This window comes from Oncorhynchus keta, chromosome 22 (assembly GCF_023373465.1).
Source record: "Oncorhynchus keta strain PuntledgeMale-10-30-2019 chromosome 22, Oket_V2, whole genome shotgun sequence".
In the NCBI taxonomy this organism is placed as follows: Eukaryota; Metazoa; Chordata; class Actinopteri; order Salmoniformes; family Salmonidae; genus Oncorhynchus; species Oncorhynchus keta.
Genome location: NC_068442.1, coordinates 2833968 through 2853927, shown reverse-complemented (window position 1 = coordinate 2853927; position 19960 = coordinate 2833968). Strand labels below are relative to the sequence as shown.

The following is a 19960-nucleotide window of genomic DNA, read 5'->3' as shown; positions in this document are numbered from 1 at the left end:
TGAGACGACCACAGGGATACAGTGCGAGTCGGTCAGTGCGCCGGCGGTGAAAATCCCTGGTCAGCGAATTGTCCAGGATGCCCATCACAGGAACCCCTCACCAATCCTCTGGGCTGTACCCCTCCCAGTCGATGAGGGACAGGAGACGCCTCGCCCCAATGCCTTGAATCCAGGACCGAGTACGCCGGACCTCCCTCGATGTCCAGAGGAAGTGGAGGGGAGTCACTGGGTCCAAGCCTTAATGCATGCTCTTCAACCGATCTCTGCCCACACCCGCCCATCTGTCTAGCATCACTACTCTGGACGGTTCTGATTTAGAATATGTGGACAACTACAAATACCTAGGTGTCTGGTTAGACTGTAAACTCTCCTTCCAGACTCACATTAAGCATCTCCAATCCAAAATTAAATCTAGAATCGGCTTCCTACTTCGCAATAAAGCATCCTGCACTCATGCTGCTAAACATACCCTCTTAAAACTGACTATCCTACTGATCCTTGACTTCGGCAATGTCATTTACAAAATAGCCTCCAATACTCTACTGGGCAAATTGGATGTACAGTCGTGGCCAAAAGTTTTGAGAATTACACAAATATTACTTTTCACAAAGTCTGCTGCCTCAGTTTGTATGATGGCAATATGCATATGTTATGAAGAGTGATCAGATGAATTGCAATTAATTGCAAAGTCCCTCTTTGCCATGCAAATGAACTGAATCCCCCCAAAAACATTTCCACTGCATTTCAGCCCTACTACAAAAGACATCATGTCAGTGATTCTCTCGTTAACACAGGTGTGAGTGTTGACGAGGACAAGGCTGCAGGTCACTCTGTCATGCTGATTGAGTTTGAATAACAGACTGGAAGCTTCAAAAGGAGGGTGGTGCTTGGAATCATTGTTCTTCCTCTGTCAATCATGGTTACCTGCAAGGAAATACGTGCCGTCATCATTGCTTTGCACAAAAAGGGCTTCACAGGCAAGGATATTGCTGCCAGTAAGATTGCACCTAAATCAACCATTTATCAGATCATCAAGAACTTCAAGGAGAGCGGTTCAATTCTTGTGAAGAAGGCTGCAGGGCGCCAAGAAAGTCCAGAAAGCGTCAGGACCGTCTCCTAAAGTTGATTCAGCTGCGGGATTGGGGCACCACCAGCACAGAGCTTGCTCGGGAATGGCAGCAAGCAGGTGTGAGTGCATCTGCACGCACAGTGAGGCGAAGACTTTTGGGGGATGGCCTGGTGTCAAGAAGGGAAGCAAAGAAGCCACTTCTCTCCAGGAAAAACATCAGGGACAGACTGATATTCTTCAAAAGGTACAGGGAATGGACTGCTGAGGACTGGGGAACAGTCATTTTCTCTGATGAATCCCCTTTCCGATTGTTTGGGGCATCCGGAAAAAAGCTTGTCCGGAGAAGACAAGGTGAGCACTATCATCAGTCCTGTGTCATGCCAACAGTATCCTGAGACCATTCATGTGTGGGGTTGCTTCTCAGCCAAGGGAGTGGGCTCACTCACAATTTTGCCTTAGAACACAGCCATGAATAAAGAATGGTACCAACACATCCTCCGAGAGCAACTTCTCCCAACCATCCAGGTACAGTTTAGTGATGAACAATGCCTTTTCCAGCATGATGGAGCACCTTGCCATAAGGCAAAAGTGATAACTAAGTGGCTCGGGGAACAAAACATCGATATTTTGAGTCTATGGCCAGGAATCTCCCCAGACCTTAATCCCATTGAGAATTTGTGGTCAGTCCTCAAGAGGCGGGTGGACAAACAAAACTCCAAGCATTGATTATGCAAGAATGAGCTGCCATCAGTCAGGATGTGGCCCAGAAGTTAATTGACAGCATGCCAGGGCGGATTGCAGAGGTCTTGAAAAAGAAGGGTCAACACTGCAAATATCAACTCTTTGCATCTTTGCAATGGTAATTGTCAATTAAAGCCTTTGACACTTATGAAATGCTTGTATTTATACTTCAGTATTCTATAGTAACACCTGACAAAAATATCTGAAGACACCGAGGCAGCAGAAAATTAATATTTGTTTCATTCTCAAAACTTTTGGCCACAACTGTAGTCTATCACAGGGCCATCCGTTTTGTCGCCAAAGCCCCATATACTACCCGCCACTGCGACCTGTTTGCTCTCATTGGCTGGCCCTCGCTTCATATTCATCACCAAACCCACTGGCTCCAGGTCATCTATAAGTCTTTGCTAGGTAAAGCCCCGCCTTATCTCAGCTCACTGGTCACCATAGGAGCACCCACACGTAGCACGCATTCCAGCAGGTATATTACACTGGTCATCCCCAAAGCCAACTCCTGCATTGTCTGCCTTTCCTTCCAGTTCGTTGCTGCCAATGACTGGAGCGAATTGCAAAAATCACTGAAGCTGGAGACATATCTCCCTTAATAACTTTAAGCATCAGCTGTCAGAGCAGTTTACCGATCATTGCACCTGTACACAGCCCATCTGTAAATAGCCCATCCAACTACCTCATGTTCTTATTTTGTTTTGCTCCTTTGCACCCCAGTATCTCTACTTGCACATTCATCTCCTGCACATCTATCACTCCAGTGTTTAATTGCTAAATTGTAATTATTTCGCCACTATGGCCTATTTATTGCCTTACCTCCCTACATTTGCACACACTGTACATATACTTTTCTATTGTGTTATTGACTGTACGTTTGTTTATTCCATGTGTAACTCTGTGTTGTTGTTTGTGTCGCACTGCTTTGCTCTATCTTGACCAGGACGCAGTTGTAAATGAGAACTTGTTCTCAACTGGCCTACCTGATTAAATAAAGGTGAAATCATTTTTTAAAATTAAACTAATTTAGTTAAACTCCCATATCTATTGGGTGAAATACCACAGTGTGCCATCACAGCAGCACGTTTTGTGACCGGTTGCCACAAGAAAAGGGCAACCAGTGAAGAACAAACACCATTGTAAATATAACCCTTATTTATGTTTATTTATTCCTCACTTGCTTTGGCAATGTTAACATGTGTTTACAATGCCATTAAATCACTTAAATTGAATGAGAGAGAGAGAGAGAGAGAGAGAGAGAGAGAGAGAGAGAGAGAGAGAGAGAGAGAGAGAGGCGAGTGAGAGAGAGAGAGAGAGAGGCGAGTGAGAGAGAGAGAGAGAGAGAGAGAGAGAGAGAGAGGGCGAGAGAGAGGAGAGTGAGAGAGAGAGAGAGAGAGAGGCGAGTGAGAGAGAGGAGAGAGAGAGAGAGAGAGAGAGAGAGCAGAGAGAGAGAGAGAGAGAGAGAGAGAGAGAGAGAGAGAGGCGAGAGAGTGAGAGAGAGAGAGAGAGAGAGAGTGAGAGAGAGGCGAGTGAGAGAGAGAGAGGCGAGTGAGAGAGGCGAGGAGAGAGAGAGAGAGAGAGAGAGAGAGAGAGAGAGAGTGAGAGAGAGAGAGAGAGAGAGAGAGAGAGAGAGAGAGAGAGAGAGAGAGAGAGAGAGAGAGAGAGAGAGAGAGGCGAGTGAGAGAGAGAGAGAGAGAGAGAGAGAGAGAGAGAGAGAGAGAGAGAGAGAGAGAGAGAGAGAGAGGCGAGAGAGAGGCGAGTGAGAGAGAGAGAGAGAGAGAGAGAGAGAGAGAGAGAGAGAGAGAGAGAGAGAGAGAGAGAGAGAGAGAGAGAGAGAGAGAGAGAGAGAGAGAGAGAGAGAGAGAGAGAGAGCAACATCTGCAACATCTATCAGGGGTCAGAATATAGAAATCATAGAGGAATACAAATATCTTATTATCCTTTTGGACAGTAAGCTTCGGTGGAGTAAATGTACAGACCTGATCTACAAAAAGATCCAACAGAGACTGTACTTTCTCAAAAAGCTGGGATCGTTTAATGTAGACTGTACTATATTGCCTCTCTTTTACAAATCTTTTATTGAGAGTATTTTAACTTTTTGTATTGTTTGTTGGTTTGGCAATGCCACTGTCAGCCAGAGAAATATGATGAGAAGGATTATTGCCACAGCAAGCAAGGTCCCTGTAGTCAAACAGACAGGCCTGGATGAGATCTTTAAGGTTGGAGCCCTATGCAAGGCTTACAAAAATCATTTTAGACCCAAGCCACCCCCTGTACCTGGACTTTGAACAACTCCCCTCTGGGCACAGGTATAGGGCACACCTCTGGAGGAAAAACAGAACTAGACAATAATTTGTGCCAGGTGTGATATCCCTCCGAAATAGCTCGGGCTAATATTCCTTTCGACTCAGTATGGCCAGCCGGCTAGTCTTTAAAAAAAATGTTTTATTTATTTATTCTAATTATTATTCTTTTTTTTATTGGTATGTAACTGTTATGAAAGTTGTATTGTCCATTTTGTTTTGTATTTAAACGCCACTTTAAATGTGTACATGACACTGCAACAAAATTTCCCCTTGGGGACAATAAAGTCAGTACTAGCAATAGAGATGTCGTGTATTTTTTCAAGCATCTCCTTTAGTACATTGACCTCGTAGATTGGCAGAATATCCAAATATTTTCCCCTTTATTCTTCCTCTTATTATTCTTCCTGTTAAAAGCAGGCAATGCACAGCCTGACATGGAGCATACCACAGGCTTTTATCTAAACAGGAACAGTAAATCAGGTGGATGTACAGGGAGGAGGCAGTACCAGCCACGGCAGACATACTGTCGACACAGAACCTCTGATCAGTCCGCAGAGGATTGGGATGATAGGGGGGAGTTGGGGATAGGAAGGAGTTGTAGGGGTGGGACAGGGGATGGGGGAGGGAATGAAGATGTAGGGGTGGGGTTGGGGTAGAAGAGAGGAAGGATTAGGATAGGGAAGAGATGGACGGGAAACGGGGGGTGGATTTGGAGGGGGAAGGTTGGGGTGATGCAGTCGACGCTGGAGGATTGGGAAAGGGAGATGGCTGAAAGGAGAGGGATGGAGGGAAAGGGTTGTAGGTTTAAAGAGGGCAGCTGCTGTTTCGGTGGTAATGATCACCAATAAACACACAGATAATATGACTCTGTTGTCATGAAAATGAATAGCTAAGCCTCTTACCAGGGAGCCCATGTAATCGAGGACCAAAAAGAAAACAACAGCATATGGGAAGAGTGTTGTGGTGTATGACCATGTGGTAGAATAATGTCCAATGATTTGGTTATATTGTAAATATATTGACATTGGTTCGTGTCAGATCACTTACCTTCGATGCTCCCAGAAGGTCATTCAGTATGTCATGATTTTATTTACATAACATTATCCATCCTATGAAAATCTGTTAAATGAAATGTGAAAACGTTTCAAAATCAAATAATAGTTTCATTTGGATGTACACTTCCGTGCTCGTCACAGGAGGTTGGTGGCACTTTAATTGGGGAGGACGGGCTTGGTGGTAATGACTGGAGCGGAATCAGTGGAACGCTATCAAATACATCAAACAAACATGGTTTCCATGAGTTTGATGCCATTCCATTTGCTCTGTTCCGGACATTATTACGAGCTGTTCTCCCCTCAGCAGCCTTCACTGGGTCATTCTTTTATTTCACATTGAGACGGTAATGATCCTGTTTGTTATCTTCTCATCCGTATGATTGCCTTTTAAATCACTAGGTGGCAGTAAAGGCGAGAATACAAATCTGTCTTCCACATATTGTGTGATGATATGGCACTGATGAGTCCACAAATGACAATTACCGTCTGTACGATACTGTATAAGGATCAGAGGACAATAGCCACCTTTCTGGGTTAAAGTTATGATTGTTTTCGTTCATTTATATCCACAAAATAATACATGCTGGTCCAATTGCTGGTGAGGAAAGTTTCCTGTTTGAGAGCATCCATTTTGTTCTCTCTCTGTGCATCCAGGAAGATTTGAATAGCTGTTATATCAACTGCTATAATTACTGAGAATTCATCCGTGAAATAATTACTCCCAATGAATTTAACCATGCAGTAGAAAGAGAGTGAACAGAAGGCCAAGTGTCCTTGCCAAACGGAGAAGTGGTCCAAGAGCCCCCCACCAGACGTTCTTGCTTCCCGACACCAGTGTAGTGTACTGTGTGTGTGTGTATGTGTGTGATGGCACACCAGATGGTCTGTGTGTTCACTCCCAGTTACACCCATACATACAGTGCATGACCATAGTGGAAACGCAAGGGTCAACAAGTGAACGCCAACAAATATTGCTGAGCTGTTCTGTTTCATCAGGACTCTCTCTGTCTCTATCCTCACACATGATCTCTCTCCCTGTCTGTGTATGACTCTTTCTCTCCCTCTTCCTCCCTCGCTCTCCTCCTCTTTGCCCTCTTCCTCTCCTCTTGCTCTCCCCTTCCTCTCCTCTTGCTCTCCCCTTCCTCTCCTCTCGCTCTCCTCCTCTTTGCCCTCTTGCTCTCCCCTTCCTGTCTCTCTCTTCCTCTCTCAGCCCCCCCCCCCCCGCATCTCTCTGATTAGGAGGGGTTGGGTTAAGCGTTAAGCGCAGAAGACACATTTCGGTTCAGTCCATTCAGTTGTGCAACTGACTAGGTCTCTCCCTTCCTTTCCCACTGTCTCCAGTTTACTGTGAGGCTAGCAGCATTCTTCAGACTCTACGGTTGACTTAATACTTTCACTGCGTTGCATAAGTTGCCTGCATCCTTTTGCTCGCAGCATAGGATGGTGTTGTCTCACACTGTGCTACCCTGTGATCTGTGTGTTTTTGGAGCGACGACTCCTACCTGTTCCTGTCGGGAGTGTCTTCGCCCTGACGCGCCTTGTAAACTGACTTGTGCTTTAATTTCACCCAGGTTCCCTCGTGTAGTCCCTCATCTCAAAAAAGATCCCAGGTATAATAAGCACCCCCAAAGTGTTTAGCATTCGTCTCATATCAAAGTCTGGTTTGGCACTCACACACGCGCTCACACACCTCCATCCCCCGATACATAGAGCGCAGTGGGAAAAGAAGTGATGAGAGATCCAGAGCGAGAGATTCAGCATGAACCCCTCACCAACACACACACACACACACACACCTTATCTCCCAGTTCTGTGAAGGTGTGGAATCCTCGTCCTCTTCGTCGATGCTTATTCCCATTGCCAACGAGTTGGTCTGTTGTGGAGCAAAACATACTGCCGTTTTGACACTTTGTATCGTAGTGTAATATAATAGAATATTTATGGAGCCATTGTGTAGCACCTACTTTATCTTTATCATAAGATTGGTTTTATCATCTCATTTGCAAAGCTCCATTGTCTTCCATTGCATTGCTGTTTAATTTAGAACATTACGAATATTAGAACAGTGAGAATGAAGTTTCACAATAAAGATAGAATCGAAGAAGATAATAATACTTTATTCATTCATTATATTTCAAGTTACTTGGAAATGTGTTATTTCACTACGTGGAGAAACTTAAATACAAATCAAATTGTTAGTAAAAACCTTGAAACTGTTTTAGAATAAGAACACCAAACCATTTTCAAAACGGTCACAAAGTGGAAGAGTTTGGCAGACCTTGTGCTGCTCATATAAGCAACATAAACCAGAATGACACAGTACATCGAGGGGTACTTATCTTACGCTCCAAAGTCCATTACATCTGAAGGCTTCCAGAGTATGTATGGTTTCATTTAGTACAAAATAGGGAAAAGCACAACAGTATCGCTGACAAATGGAAACCATCCAAATGTGAACTCATGAGCAACGTCTTGTCCTGTTTTAGTTACAATAATGTACAATGTTCACAGCAAAGAAAAAAAGAAATAGTAACAACAACAAAAAATGTATATTTATTCTATAGAAGTAGTCTATATTGAACACAGCTCTCTCAGCCAGTCAAAACCTTCTCATGCACAGTTCTGCCTCCCAGGCTCTTAAAAGGGATGGTTGATCAAATGTTGTCATTTGGCTGAACTTTCCATTTTAAGCTCCTCTTGCAGTGGTTTTCTGTACAGTCAATTAGAGTATATATTTACAAATGCAACAGATAATGTTCATTAAAAAAAAAAACGTAAAACTTGATGCAAGTTAAAATAAAAATCTCGATCCCTTATCACGCCAAAGGCCATCAAATGTAGTTAGTATAAGTGACTCGCATGAATATTATCCCCTCAACACGCACGCACACACAGCGCAAAAATATGATCAAACACTTCATAGATGACCCGAAACTTGAAAAAATGTACAGAGCCTTGACCGCGTCCAATATGGCAACCCTAAGCCGCTTATCTGAGGGAGAAGCATTTTGAAGCTTTTCAAAAGACGACTGTATGAATTATTCCTTCATTTATGGAGTCCTTCATCCTTTCATCCTTCCTAGCTGAACCCATCATCCTCAGAGTATGACTATTGCTGTATGGGCATTCCACCCACTGAACTCTGGGTAAAACGGTATTTTTGTGAATTAATCTAGACTGAACTGAAGTTCTGTATTAAAAGGCACCGTCCTGCTGAAGGCCACACAGCACCACAAATAAACGCAACATTTTGAAAGAAAAGCTAAAGAAAAGAGTTGGATGTCAGTACATGCACTTTGGGTCGCACAGAAAGAGCCATAAAGTCACCGTCAGGTGGAAGTAAGGTCACATGCAGGTCAAAGGTTATGATGATGATGTCATGACAGCATGCCGCACTTCAGCATTTGCAGTGATCAAAACAAAGGTGACATGTGAGCACCAGTGGAGGCTGGTGTTTGATACCGTCCCGTTAATTTAATTTGACCCTTTACGGCGAGCCTGTCCACCCATTTAAAGTGGCACCAGCATCCCCTGGTGAGGGCGTGGATGCAGCGACCGATGTGACTGGAGTCATGCTTGATTGAGCCTGCTTGGAGTCGGAATCACAGATTCAGGCAGAAGAATACTTTCGGGAGCTCACTGGACATAATCCTGCACTGTAGATGCAACTGATTTTCATGTACTTAGTAACACGTTTCACCACCATGTCGACAGACACTGATGCCTCTTTGCGGGTTGCCCTGAAGGACAAAGTACCTCGAACGCACACACTAATATCAAGATAATGCTTTGACCGGAAAAACCATATGGCAAACCCAAATAATTCAAATGTGTACCGTATAGCAGTTCAAGATAAATAGACAATAGCTTCCATGTAATAATCGACTCATTTGTGTTAATATGTGTTTGTGCATCATTTCAGGAAGACGTCTGGTCCTAAGTGTCGCTACTAAGTCAACAGGCTACAGAGAATAAAAGAGTTGGAACAGCCTCCGCATTCCCTCCACAAATTCAGTGATTTCCAAATGATAACGTGCAATCCTCCAGTGTAGAGAGTCTCACATGTGTCTCTTAAGAAGGCTCCTATGTGTTTGTGACAGTAGTGTGCGGATGGGCGGGGCAATGGGATGACAATAAAAGCCACAAGGTGACGTGAAGAACAGCCCTGTGAAGATGGCGAATGGACCAGTCACTGGAGAAACCTACAGGTTTGGATGTCCAAATGTCTGGCTACACAAACCTATGGACCTGGCTGTTTAACCAGCTGGCTACAAAGGAGTTCAGTTTACTGCAGCACCACCTACTGGCCTGGCTGCCTATCCCTGCACCTGGCTGACCTACTGATCAACCAGCCGGCTACACAAAGGAGTTCATAGCGGAGGTATTAACAGGGGACGGGGCCTCTGAGCTTTCGTGGCCCCCAGCAGTGTCCCTGGCGGAGCTCTTCCCGCTATACTGTCCAATAAAAGACCCATCCTCGTTGAACTGGCCGTCTCCGCCATCGCCGCCGTAGTCTACTAAACTGTCGTCACTGTTGTCCCTGTGCACCGTCCCGTTAGACGGTGTGCGGCTCCCTTTTAACGGCTTATGGTCCTCAGTGTCACTAGGAGAAAACGACATGCAGGTGAAATGATGACAGAATGATGTGTAAACAAGGATTTTAGTGTATGGCCTTTTTTTCCTCTTTTTTTTTTAGATGGAGCACTGAAGTAATTTCCTAAGTACTTTTACAACCATTACCCAAGTATTCAAATGTGTCTAATTCCAGAAAAGAAAAAAAAGTTCAAACATATTATTCCACAGCTTATGAAAATATGTGTTTATATCCTGAATTGGGTTGAAATTTGGACTCAGAAGGCACTACTTCTGACAGTGGATGTTAACAGTATCATTTTTCATCATTTTTTTTATTTATCTAGCCCCAAGTCAAAAAAAAAATGATGTGAGCGAGTAGTTGGTTTTCATCACGCAACAGGGGAACACAAGCAAAGTCATACCCATTCCCTTATTTCCCCTGAAGCCATGACACGAGGGGGAAAATAACACAGATTTGCTGTATTGCCAGGCAGAAACGTTTCTCCCCAACAAAAGTTGCAATGACAAACTGAAAATCCAAAGATGTAATAAGCTGTAAAATCACATGAAAAGCAAATGAATTGTCAGCCAAACGTCCCCAAAAGCATAAATAACAAATAATCACACTTTTGCAAACAAATGAAGAAACTGCAAAGAAAGCTTTCTTTGGGGATTAACATTAGTCTAGTCAACATTCAAATCAATGTCGGCCGATGATTCATGAGGGTGAATAGCAGGTGGACTCTCTTTCAATAAAGCCTTCATAATGCTATCACACTTTTATTACACCTGTTATAGCCAGTCATAACAGGTTATGTCAGCTAATAAAACATTACTCGACAAGAAATCCAATGTCATCAGGATGCAATCTTACTACAGATTAACGACTGAAAGCACTGCATTGGACACCAATGACGATGATACGTTATGACACCACTATGTAGGCTTTATGACAGTTAATGACAGTTTATAGCACAGACAAGGACAGTGGTGTAACTCTGGGGTGGTTTTACAGCAGGCCTTTTTCTCCAAGTGGCAGTAAGTACTGTTTATCAGAACGATATCACAGTATAGCAGCCCTTTGGTCACTCCTCTCATGCCAGTCTTGCAGTACCCTTCATTACCTTGTCTGAGACCCACACAAACAGAGTGCAGAGGAAGTGATCAGGCAGAGAGATAATCACGACCCCCCCCCCTTAACCAGCATGCACAGATGAGACAAGCCTGCACTGGCTACTAAACACATCAGTGTTTTCACGTGGGTTTCACTGTTCCCTTCTGTGGTCTAAGCATACAGCACCCACACATCCATCCAAACATAGCAGAGCAGTATGTATCTCTCTTCAACATCACATTTCCCCCTTGTAAGGGTAGACACTGGCGTTCAAGGTCAACAGCTACATCATAGTTACAGCACAGGATTTATGCACGCCTCGAGCCAAACCGGAACGGCTTCGTAGAGTTAGATGAGTATTTATTGACATAAAGCCCCATGGGTGGGACATTTGATTTCCTTTCACAAAGGCACTCTATATTACACATTTAGCCTTGTGATATATTGTCTAATACTTGTTATTTCAACAATACACACTCTGTCATATTGTCTATTATTTTGATATTTGAATGGACAGATTTGGCCCATTAGTAGCTTATTGTCTCTCGTGTTATGATCGTAAACTAGATACGAGTTTTGATGTGGACAGGACAAGAATAGCTTTTTGCCTTGTTGAAACTTGACATAACATCTTTCACTCCAACATGCCGATAGCTTCATACTGGAGGACTTATTACGGTACATATCCATGATTTCATTCAAGACACTATTGCCTACAGCGAGTTTTATATACGGTCTTCATCACGCCATGCATATCACACAACATTATATATCCACAATTCCATATACACTGTGTAAAGTATGTGGACAGCCCTTCAAATTAGTGGATGAGGCTATCTGTTGTAGACAGATGTATAACATGTTGGTGGAGGAGCGATAATGGTCTGGGGCAGTTTTTTGATGGTTCGGGGCTAGACCCCTTAGTTCCAGTGAAGGGAAATCTTAACACTACAGCATACAATGACATTCTAGATCATTCCAGGTGTCCACATACTTTTGGCGGTGTAGTGTACTTATGTGTTACAGCATAGATAGAATGTATAATATAGAGCATATTTATGTTTAAAACACAAGATACAAAAAGTAATAATATCAAATATAAGAAGAAAAAAAGAAAAAATGTGATATAAATTGGAAAAGAGCTGGACCGGTATAAAATCATGTTTCCAAAACGCTATACATAATAAGTAAAGTGCTTTGTTTTTCTTAATATCTGCGTGCATGGTTGGAAAAGCAAGCAGCCTGAAAAGCAGTTAGAAGGCGCTATAGCAAGCATAACTAGATTAACTGCAGTTAGTCAGAGCTTATATCAACTGGGATGAGTGTAATTACTGTACAGTATGCATAAGTATGCAAATATTAATTTATTAAGTATGTACGTATATTCCATAATACAAAAGCTACTGTATATTTATATGCACAATGTATTTGTTACAAGGTATTCATTTGGTTACAAATGTGAAATTAGTGGGGCAGGTATCTATGCATGCCGGCTTGGAATACTGAAAGTTATTCTTCAAAAATATTCCTGACTGTTCTAGGGAAAGCTTTTAAAAGTCCCCGAAAAACCTAAACCCCTAAAACGTAGACCTGAATAATACTGTATATCCTGCTTATCGAATGACGCAACACAGTCAAACACACTACAATATCGATCTGGCCACCAAGCCACCGACACACTAAGCGGAGAAGAATCCCTCCCCGTCCCTGTCCCCCTTACTCAACCTCTTCCATAAAGAAGAGGCTTGTGCTTTACAATGTAGCTCCAAACGTCTGCAATGCCAGAATCCATGTTAGAATGATGGTAGTCCCGCGGCAAGTAGAGGTCAGCTGTTAGGACGGGGAGGCCAGAGCGCCTGCCTTGCTGACAGGAACCAGGTCTTGGTGGGGTGGTTGGGGAGGGGGGCTTGGGGCAGGGAAGAACTGGGGCCCCAACAGGCTCCAGGAGAGTCATGTTTCTCACCTGTATTCCCCGAAAGTACAGTCATCCTCTTTCATGGGCTGGAACTCTGGGTCTGTGTGAGCGTCCTCCTTTTCTTTCACTGGGGGGGGGGGGGGAATTCATCAAATGTGTCATTTTACTACGGCCTAAGATAGGTGATGGATATGAAGGCGACAACGTGCGTGCGTGTGCTTGTTTGCATGTGTGTATGCGTGCGCGTTTATGCGCCAACCAAAAGTACCCACCTGGGTATTTTCCTCCCTTGTTTCTCTGTATGAAGCAGATGATGAGGAGAACGAGGATGAGGAGAGCGATGGCACACATCAGACCGATGAACCAGCCCTGAGTTGCAATATCCACCTGTCGGGCTGCCATAGCTGGTCAGGCACAGAGGGAAGGAAGAGGATATCAGAAAACTGTTGCTTTAATTGACAAAGGAAATATAAGTAACGTTTAGTTCCTGTACTGGAGTACAATGAAAATCTAATGTACAATAAAGTTTTGTTAACTTCTAAGTGTTTCAGACATCTTCTATTGTCATCAAGGCTACTAAAGGAGATTGTGGAGGAGACAGAAGTACATGATAGTATGAAAATAGGTTTCCAAAGAACCCTTTGTAAGTACTTTATCGTTTGGAAAGTGGCACATAGTGTTACTGCAAAAGACAAGTGGTGTGTTTAGTGATGTTATGTTAAACATCTCGTCTGAGGTTTTACAGGCACATGAATGCAGAGCGTATCGAAGACGGTTAACAGCTTGACTTCTACAGTGCCTGACGCAAACAACATTCGCGTCTTCTCCCTCTCTTTCTGCCTCTCAGTCTTGCTCATGCACCCCCCACACACACACACACACACAAACACACAGTACACACACATCACAAACAAAAACCAAATGTTAACCACAGCAGGAGAGAGAATTAGGTGGATTATTAGACAGCTACACATCAATCTTCTATATCATGTGAATGGTATCCGTCGTCGATATGAGGACGGTCTGACTGTAACTTCTCTCCAGAAACAAGACGGTGTTCCTAACTTCAACACAAATCTGCGTACAAGGACAACATCATGCAGGTCAGGAAACTCTACTGAACATGCCTACAGTATGTTTCCAAAAGAGAAACTACCACAGCAGATGCACTGTTGATCAGCAACACTGTATATACCACAGGCACCGGAACAGGTTTCTTGAGTGGTGAAGAATAGCAAAGCTACCGCATACACACACACACACGTTTCTCAATCTCTACAACGCAACACAGGGCGAGGCAAAGCGAGGCCGGGCGGCGACCGGCCAACCGCGTGCTGCCTCACCTGGAATCATCACCAAAAGCTCTTCTGATTGGTGGAGCACCGCTTGGCCGTTGTGGCCCTTGGCGACCACTCGCACCCTATAGGACAGGCCCTCCTTTAAGCCCTTCAGCACATAGACCCGAGAGCCATTTACATACTCTTTCTGCCACTCCTCTTCACCTAGAGAGTTGCAGGACGAAAGATGTACGGTGTACATATTAGGACATCCATTGCAGCCAGCCGAGAAGTGTTCATGTCCTAATATGTACACCGTGCACTGATAAGTTGGAATGGGCTGTTGGTGTTCATGCAGAGATGGTTTTTACTTGTGTATCTATTGAAATGCTATAGGCAGAGGTGAAGTAATATACAGTATATAGCATCACATATGGCATCTATGTTAGATATTACTACATCTGTACATTTTGTATTATGTTATTTCATGGTGTTCTACGAATGAAGTACGGTGATTACAAACATTTGTGGGATGTGTCTCAGTGAACTGGGTTACTAGACTAAATGTTACAACGTGACTCTGAATAGGGAACTGAAAAGCGTCTGAAACTACATTATCGGGATTGACTGGATAGGAATGAAGCATCATGCTAATTCACTTTCTAATTGTTTTCAAGGTAGAGGTGTGAGAGAGCCATACTACACACACTGTGGGTTTTTTTTAAACCCTCACTGCTGGTCAATAAAAACAACTCAAGCTAATTAAGAGTCCGATCGACATTGAGCATTAAATATTATCTGAGACTGTCTATACTGCTTTTGACTATGAATCATTTGAATAGGTTTGTGCCAACTGTTTAAAGCAATATTCCGGCCAATCACACGGAGGATATTTTTTATTATCCAATCAGAGAAATCAGTTTTTATCATATCTGGGCACGAGGCAAAGTAACAGCAGCCAGCCTCATAATTGCCAAGTTTTTTTGTTTGTTCTTGTTACATCTGCAACAGCCAAGTCATTGAGTAGGAGTCTCTTGCCACCTATACGTTGAAGTATACGTGATAGAGGGATATGTCTTACTGTTATCGTTCTCTACTATATATTCTACATAAACGTTTTTTTCCGCTCCCCAGTATTCCCAACTGATCAGCGTTCCGTCCTCTCCCACGGAAGAGCTAACGTTCCCGAATGCCGGAGCCTCTGGATGCACTGAGCACAAGAGAAGAAGACAGCAATGAAGCGAAATTTCAGCTTCAACAAAATCAGGGGTCTATTCACCTTCAGATGATGCACCCGCCGATAGCAGAATAATAGCTTGTGATTCAAATATCGACATCCGTCCATTGTCGCAACATACGTCTATAGATCCAAATCAAAGCGAGACAGACTTCGACTTCGCTTTTCCATTCCAACTTCAATTACTCTCAGGGTCGATCGATAACCTTTACAGTTGCACTGTTGCTTATGAGCCTTTCAATCAAATGAAAACAGCCTAAAGCCTAAACATTTGTAATACACATTCTATAATACAATATGGAGGATAACATCGACCCTTGTGAACTATCGATCAGAAGAGAAGCAATGATAAGATGTACTATACAGCGTGACTGGGAATGTGACTATAGCGGCTGTACCCTTGTGGAATGGGAGGTGTGCCGGAGGAGACCGTGCTACGGGAGGTGAGGGTTGGGTGTTCCCTGGAACAACATGGAGAGGAATAAGAAACATCACACAACACCACAGACAAGGACACACAACAGGCACGCCGCCGGCAGAGGTAGGCAACACAAACCACGCGGGCAAAGATCGGCAGTGAGGTTACACGGGCCAGTTGGCATGCAGTGGGAGTGCAAACAGACAATCAGCATGTTTGAGGGGGGGGCAGTTTGAAGCCAGGTTCAAACACGCACAACGTCATGCACGGGACAGGCAGCACCAGCCGGACATAGAAATAGGCATAGATCAGCAGTTGCAGGGGGAGAGGTAAAGTCTCCATAACGCAGTTAGTAAGTCAGACTCTAAGGAGTCTTGAGTCTGTTGTTGCAGCAGCCAAAGATGCATCACATCATACTTGAATGTCTTTATCCAGCTACAGTGAGCTCCAAAAGTATTGGGACAGCGACAATTTTTTTTTTTTTTTTGGGGGGTTGTTTTGTCTTGTTAAAAAGGGGGGAAATGCTTTTTGACCTCTTTTCAAAAAGGAATTGATACCAAAAGGGAAGCTTAAAGTGTTTATTAGCCAGGATGCCCGTCAGCTGAATGCATACACATTCAGAAAGTATACATTCACAATCTTGTACTCTTTCCCTCTTTTTAGTCAACACCCTCTTGTCGGTGGCACCTTCCCATCTATACATTTTGTGACCCCAGTGAGTTTCCCATATATCTCCCCATGTGGAATGTCCACGGTCCTCCTTCTCAGAGATGCTTTGTTAATAAAGGCCCAGATCAGCATGAGGGGGTGTGCACGTTGACAACCACACCGACAGAGGGCGGACGCATTAGGACTTAGAGAGGGGAAAAGGGACACAAAAGGGGAGAAAGAGGACACAGAGGTTCGATTGTTATTACAACTACTACACTGAGGTGATATCATGCTTTGGTACGATTCTGTACACATTTTCACATGCTAACCGGTGAAATGATTTTGTACATCCACAAACAGCATCCACAAAAAAAAGTACAGTACAAAACAGAGTACCATGCGTTATAAACAATTATAAACTGGGTGGTTCGAGCCCCAGATGCTGATTGGCTGAAAGCCGTATACGACGGGTATGACGAAACATTTTCACTCTCCTAATTACGTTGGTAACCAGTTTATAATAGCAGTAAGGAACCTTGGGGTTTGTGGTACTGTATATGGCCAATATACCACGGCTAAAGGCTGTATCCAGGCACTCCGCGTTGTATCGTGCGTAAGAACAGCCCGTAGATATATTGGCCATATACCACACCCCCCCAGGCCTTATTGCTTAAGTATAAAACACAATCTAGATGTTGGGGGATGACATTCCTGAGTCGACTTGAAGCATTCAAAATGGTTGACAGGTAACCCTCATATGAATGGGGTTTTGCATCGATAGAAACTGACTACAGTTCAGGTTGTGACCATCATCAACGCGTCAACACATACCTTCGTCCATGATCGTGGCGGCTTCCTCTGTAACGACAGGCCCTGCTCCCTGGCCTGTTTTGGCATTGAAATAAAACTTGTAACGTGTGCTGTACTTGAGGTTAAGGAGAGTGACGGAGGTCTCGTTGGCTGGCAGGGCCAGCTCCTCCACCGGACCCAGCACGTCGGAGATGTTGACTGGAAGAGCGGAAGAGGATGTGACAGGGGTGGAAGCAAGATGGGTGGAAGGGGGAAAAGGTGTAGTAAGAAGGGGCAGGTGGATGGATGGATGGGATGGGAAGGTGAAAGAGGGGGCAAGGTCAGAGGTGTAGCAAGATGGGTGGAAGGGGGAAAAGGTGTAGTAAGAAGGGGCAGGTGGATGGATGGATGGGATGGGAAGGTGAAAGAGGGGGCAAGGTCAGAGGTGTAGCAAGATGGGTGGAAGGGGGAAAAGGTGTAGTAAGAAGGGGCAGGTGGATGGATGGATGGGATGGGAAGGTGAAAGAGGGGGCAAGGTCAGAGGTGTAGCAAGATGGGTGGAAGGGGGAAAAGGTGTAGTAAGAAGGGGCAGGTGGATGGATGGATGGGATGGGAAGGTGAAAGAGGGGGCAAGGTCAGAGGTGTAGCAAGATGGGTGGAAGGGGGAAAAGGTGTAGTAAGAAGGGGCAGGTGGATGGATGGATGGGATGGGAAGGTGAAAGAGGGGGCAAGGGCAGAGGTGTAGCAAGATGGGTGGAAGGGGGAAAAGGTGTAGTAAGAAGGGGCAGGTGGATGGATGGATGGGATGGGAAGGTGAAAGAGGGGGCAAGGTCAGAGGTGTAGCAAGATGGGTGGAAGGGGGAAAAGGTGTAGTAAGAAGGGGCAGGTGGATGGATGGATGGGATGGGAAGGTGAAAGAGGGGCAAGGGCAGAGGTGTAGCAAGATGGGTGGAAGGGGGAAAAGGTGTAGTAAGAAGGGGCAGGTGGATGGATGGATGGGATGGGAAGGTGAAAGAGGGGGCAAGGTCAGAGGTGTAGCAAGATGGGTGGAAGGGGGAAAAGGTGTAGTAAGAAGGGGCAGGTGGATGGATGGATGGGATGGGAAGGTGAAAGAGGGGGCAAGGTCAGAGGTGTAGCAAGATGGGTGGAAGGGGGAAAAGGTGTAGTAAGAAGGGGCAGGTGGATGGATGGATGGGATGGGAAGGTGAAAGAGGGGGCAAGGTCAGAGGTGTAGCAAGATAATGCGGGTCGAAAGGTGGGGGGATGGAGAGGTGGATGGAAGTGACATCAGATTATCCATCACGCTGCGGGGTGGTTCTCACTCTGTTCAACGATGTAGTTTCTAGCTACCACAGGCTCCACCCCTTGGCACATGCACCTCGCAATAATACCAAATGCATACGGTGCTAACAAGACATGTAAAGGAGGGCATACTGAACAGCAGACTGGACCACAAACTACAAGTAGAAAAGGTACTCCCTGGCTAAGATACTGCTAAGCAGTAGAGGTGCTCCCTCCGTCGAAGCTCTGGCGGAACCTCTAGCTCTTGATGCCTACTATGTTATCCCTGACCCAACCCTCCTACAGCCAAAACACAAGTAGAAGAGTATTGCTACGTAAGCTCACCGGTCTGATATTTGAGGGTGTAGCCGGTGAGACGTCCGTTGCGGTCGTAGGGAGGGCCCCACTCCAGAGTGAGAGAGTCCAGGTTAGGGTTGGTGATCCTCAGGAAAGATGGCCGCCCAGGGACTGTAGAGCATGACAGGCACACAGTCAACAGCCGCACGCTGATTGTCCCCAAATGGCAATTCGTATGCAGCATAAAAGCATGAAAACAGACCCATCAACCCTAGCTGTATTGGCCTTGACATGATACCCTCTATACGAATAGAATGTTGGCTCCTCCTACCTCCCTCAGGGGTCTCGAACTGCTGGTTGGAGCTGGCAGGGCCCTCCCCCTTGCCGTTGAAGACCCTGACGTTGAACAGGTAGAGGCTGTAGGGCTGCAGGCCTGGGAGCATGCCATGACTCTTGTTCCCACTGAAGGTCAGGACTTGCTGCTCCACATGGTGGGGGTTGTGTTTGTGGAGGCTCCGCTCACGCCAGTAGTACACCTGGTAGGACACAGAATGAGATACGTTCAATGGGGAATGATACAGAGATGTTTGTGCGTGTGTGTGTGTGTGTGTGTGTGTGTGTGTGTGTGTGTGTGTGTGTGTGTGTGTGTGTGTGTGTGTGTGTGTGTGTGTGTGTGTGTGTGTGTGTGTGTGTGTGTGTGTGTGTGTGTGTGTGTGTGTGTGTGTGCGTGTGTGTGTGTGTGTGTGTGTGTGTACCTTGTATCCCTTAAGACGTCCCCGTACTGTCTTAGGAGGGACAGGCTCCCAGTGCACCTCAGCCAGACTGCTATTCAACACGAGGACCTGGACAGTGTCTGGTGCCTGCATCGGCACTGTGGAAGCAGAGGTTAGAGGGAGTGGAACACAGTTTTCAGGGAGCAGGACCCGATGGAGAAACTTCATTAAACCCACTGGTCCAGTTACAGTAACTAGTCACGGTACAGGTTAAAGGGAGAGATACTTGTCGTCTCTTTCGACAACTTTTAGTCTGGCAAGTCACGCAAACAAGTACTGTATGGGTCGGTTTTCAAGACCAAGATCAAGCCTAGCCATGTACTAAAAATCATTTGCAATTTAAAAAAAATCTATTTAGAGCATGCTTTTAGTCCAGGACTATCCTAGGCTTAATCTGTGTTCAAAAAAACTGGCCGCTAGTGTCTCCCTAAAACGCAAAGTTGAGTTGTGTGTTCC

The 19960-nt window shown here is 44.9% G+C and overlaps 2 protein-coding genes across 21 annotated transcripts in view; both read right to left on the bottom strand.

Annotated features, from left to right (window-relative positions):
• Window positions 1-5243, bottom strand: part of LOC118400808 (contactin-1a-like) — a 119279-nt gene extending 114036 nt beyond the window's left edge. Inside the window, exon 1 of the mRNA XM_052474696.1 lies at window positions 5170-5243. The gene's annotated coding sequence lies outside the window, so the exon portion shown is untranslated. The remainder of the gene's footprint in view (window positions 1-5169) is intronic.
• Window positions 5244-7278: 2035 nt separating this feature from the next.
• LOC118400879 (neuronal cell adhesion molecule-like) overlaps window positions 7279-19960 on the bottom strand; it is a 112330-nt gene continuing 99648 nt past the window's right edge. For 11 of the 20 annotated variants that reach the window (XM_052474672.1, XM_052474673.1, XM_052474674.1 and 8 more), the window contains 10 exons: window positions 19487-19602; window positions 19063-19267; window positions 18780-18902; window positions 17196-17372; window positions 15694-15756; window positions 15140-15268; window positions 14125-14283; window positions 13054-13185; window positions 12830-12908; window positions 7279-9780 (listed from right to left, as the gene is read on the bottom strand). In XM_052474672.1, coding sequence (XP_052330632.1) covers window positions 9534-9780; window positions 12830-12908; window positions 13054-13185; window positions 14125-14283; window positions 15140-15268; window positions 15694-15756; window positions 17196-17372; window positions 18780-18902; window positions 19063-19267; window positions 19487-19602 — 1430 coding nt within the window. In that variant the 3' untranslated portion in view covers window positions 7279-9533. Of the gene's footprint in view, window positions 9781-12829; window positions 12909-13053; window positions 13186-14124; window positions 14284-15139; window positions 15269-15693; window positions 15757-16277; window positions 16567-17195; window positions 17373-18779; window positions 18903-19062; window positions 19268-19486; window positions 19603-19960 lie in introns of those variants that run through there. The other 9 variants (XM_052474683.1, XM_052474684.1, XM_052474685.1 and 6 more) reach the window with 3 other exon arrangements.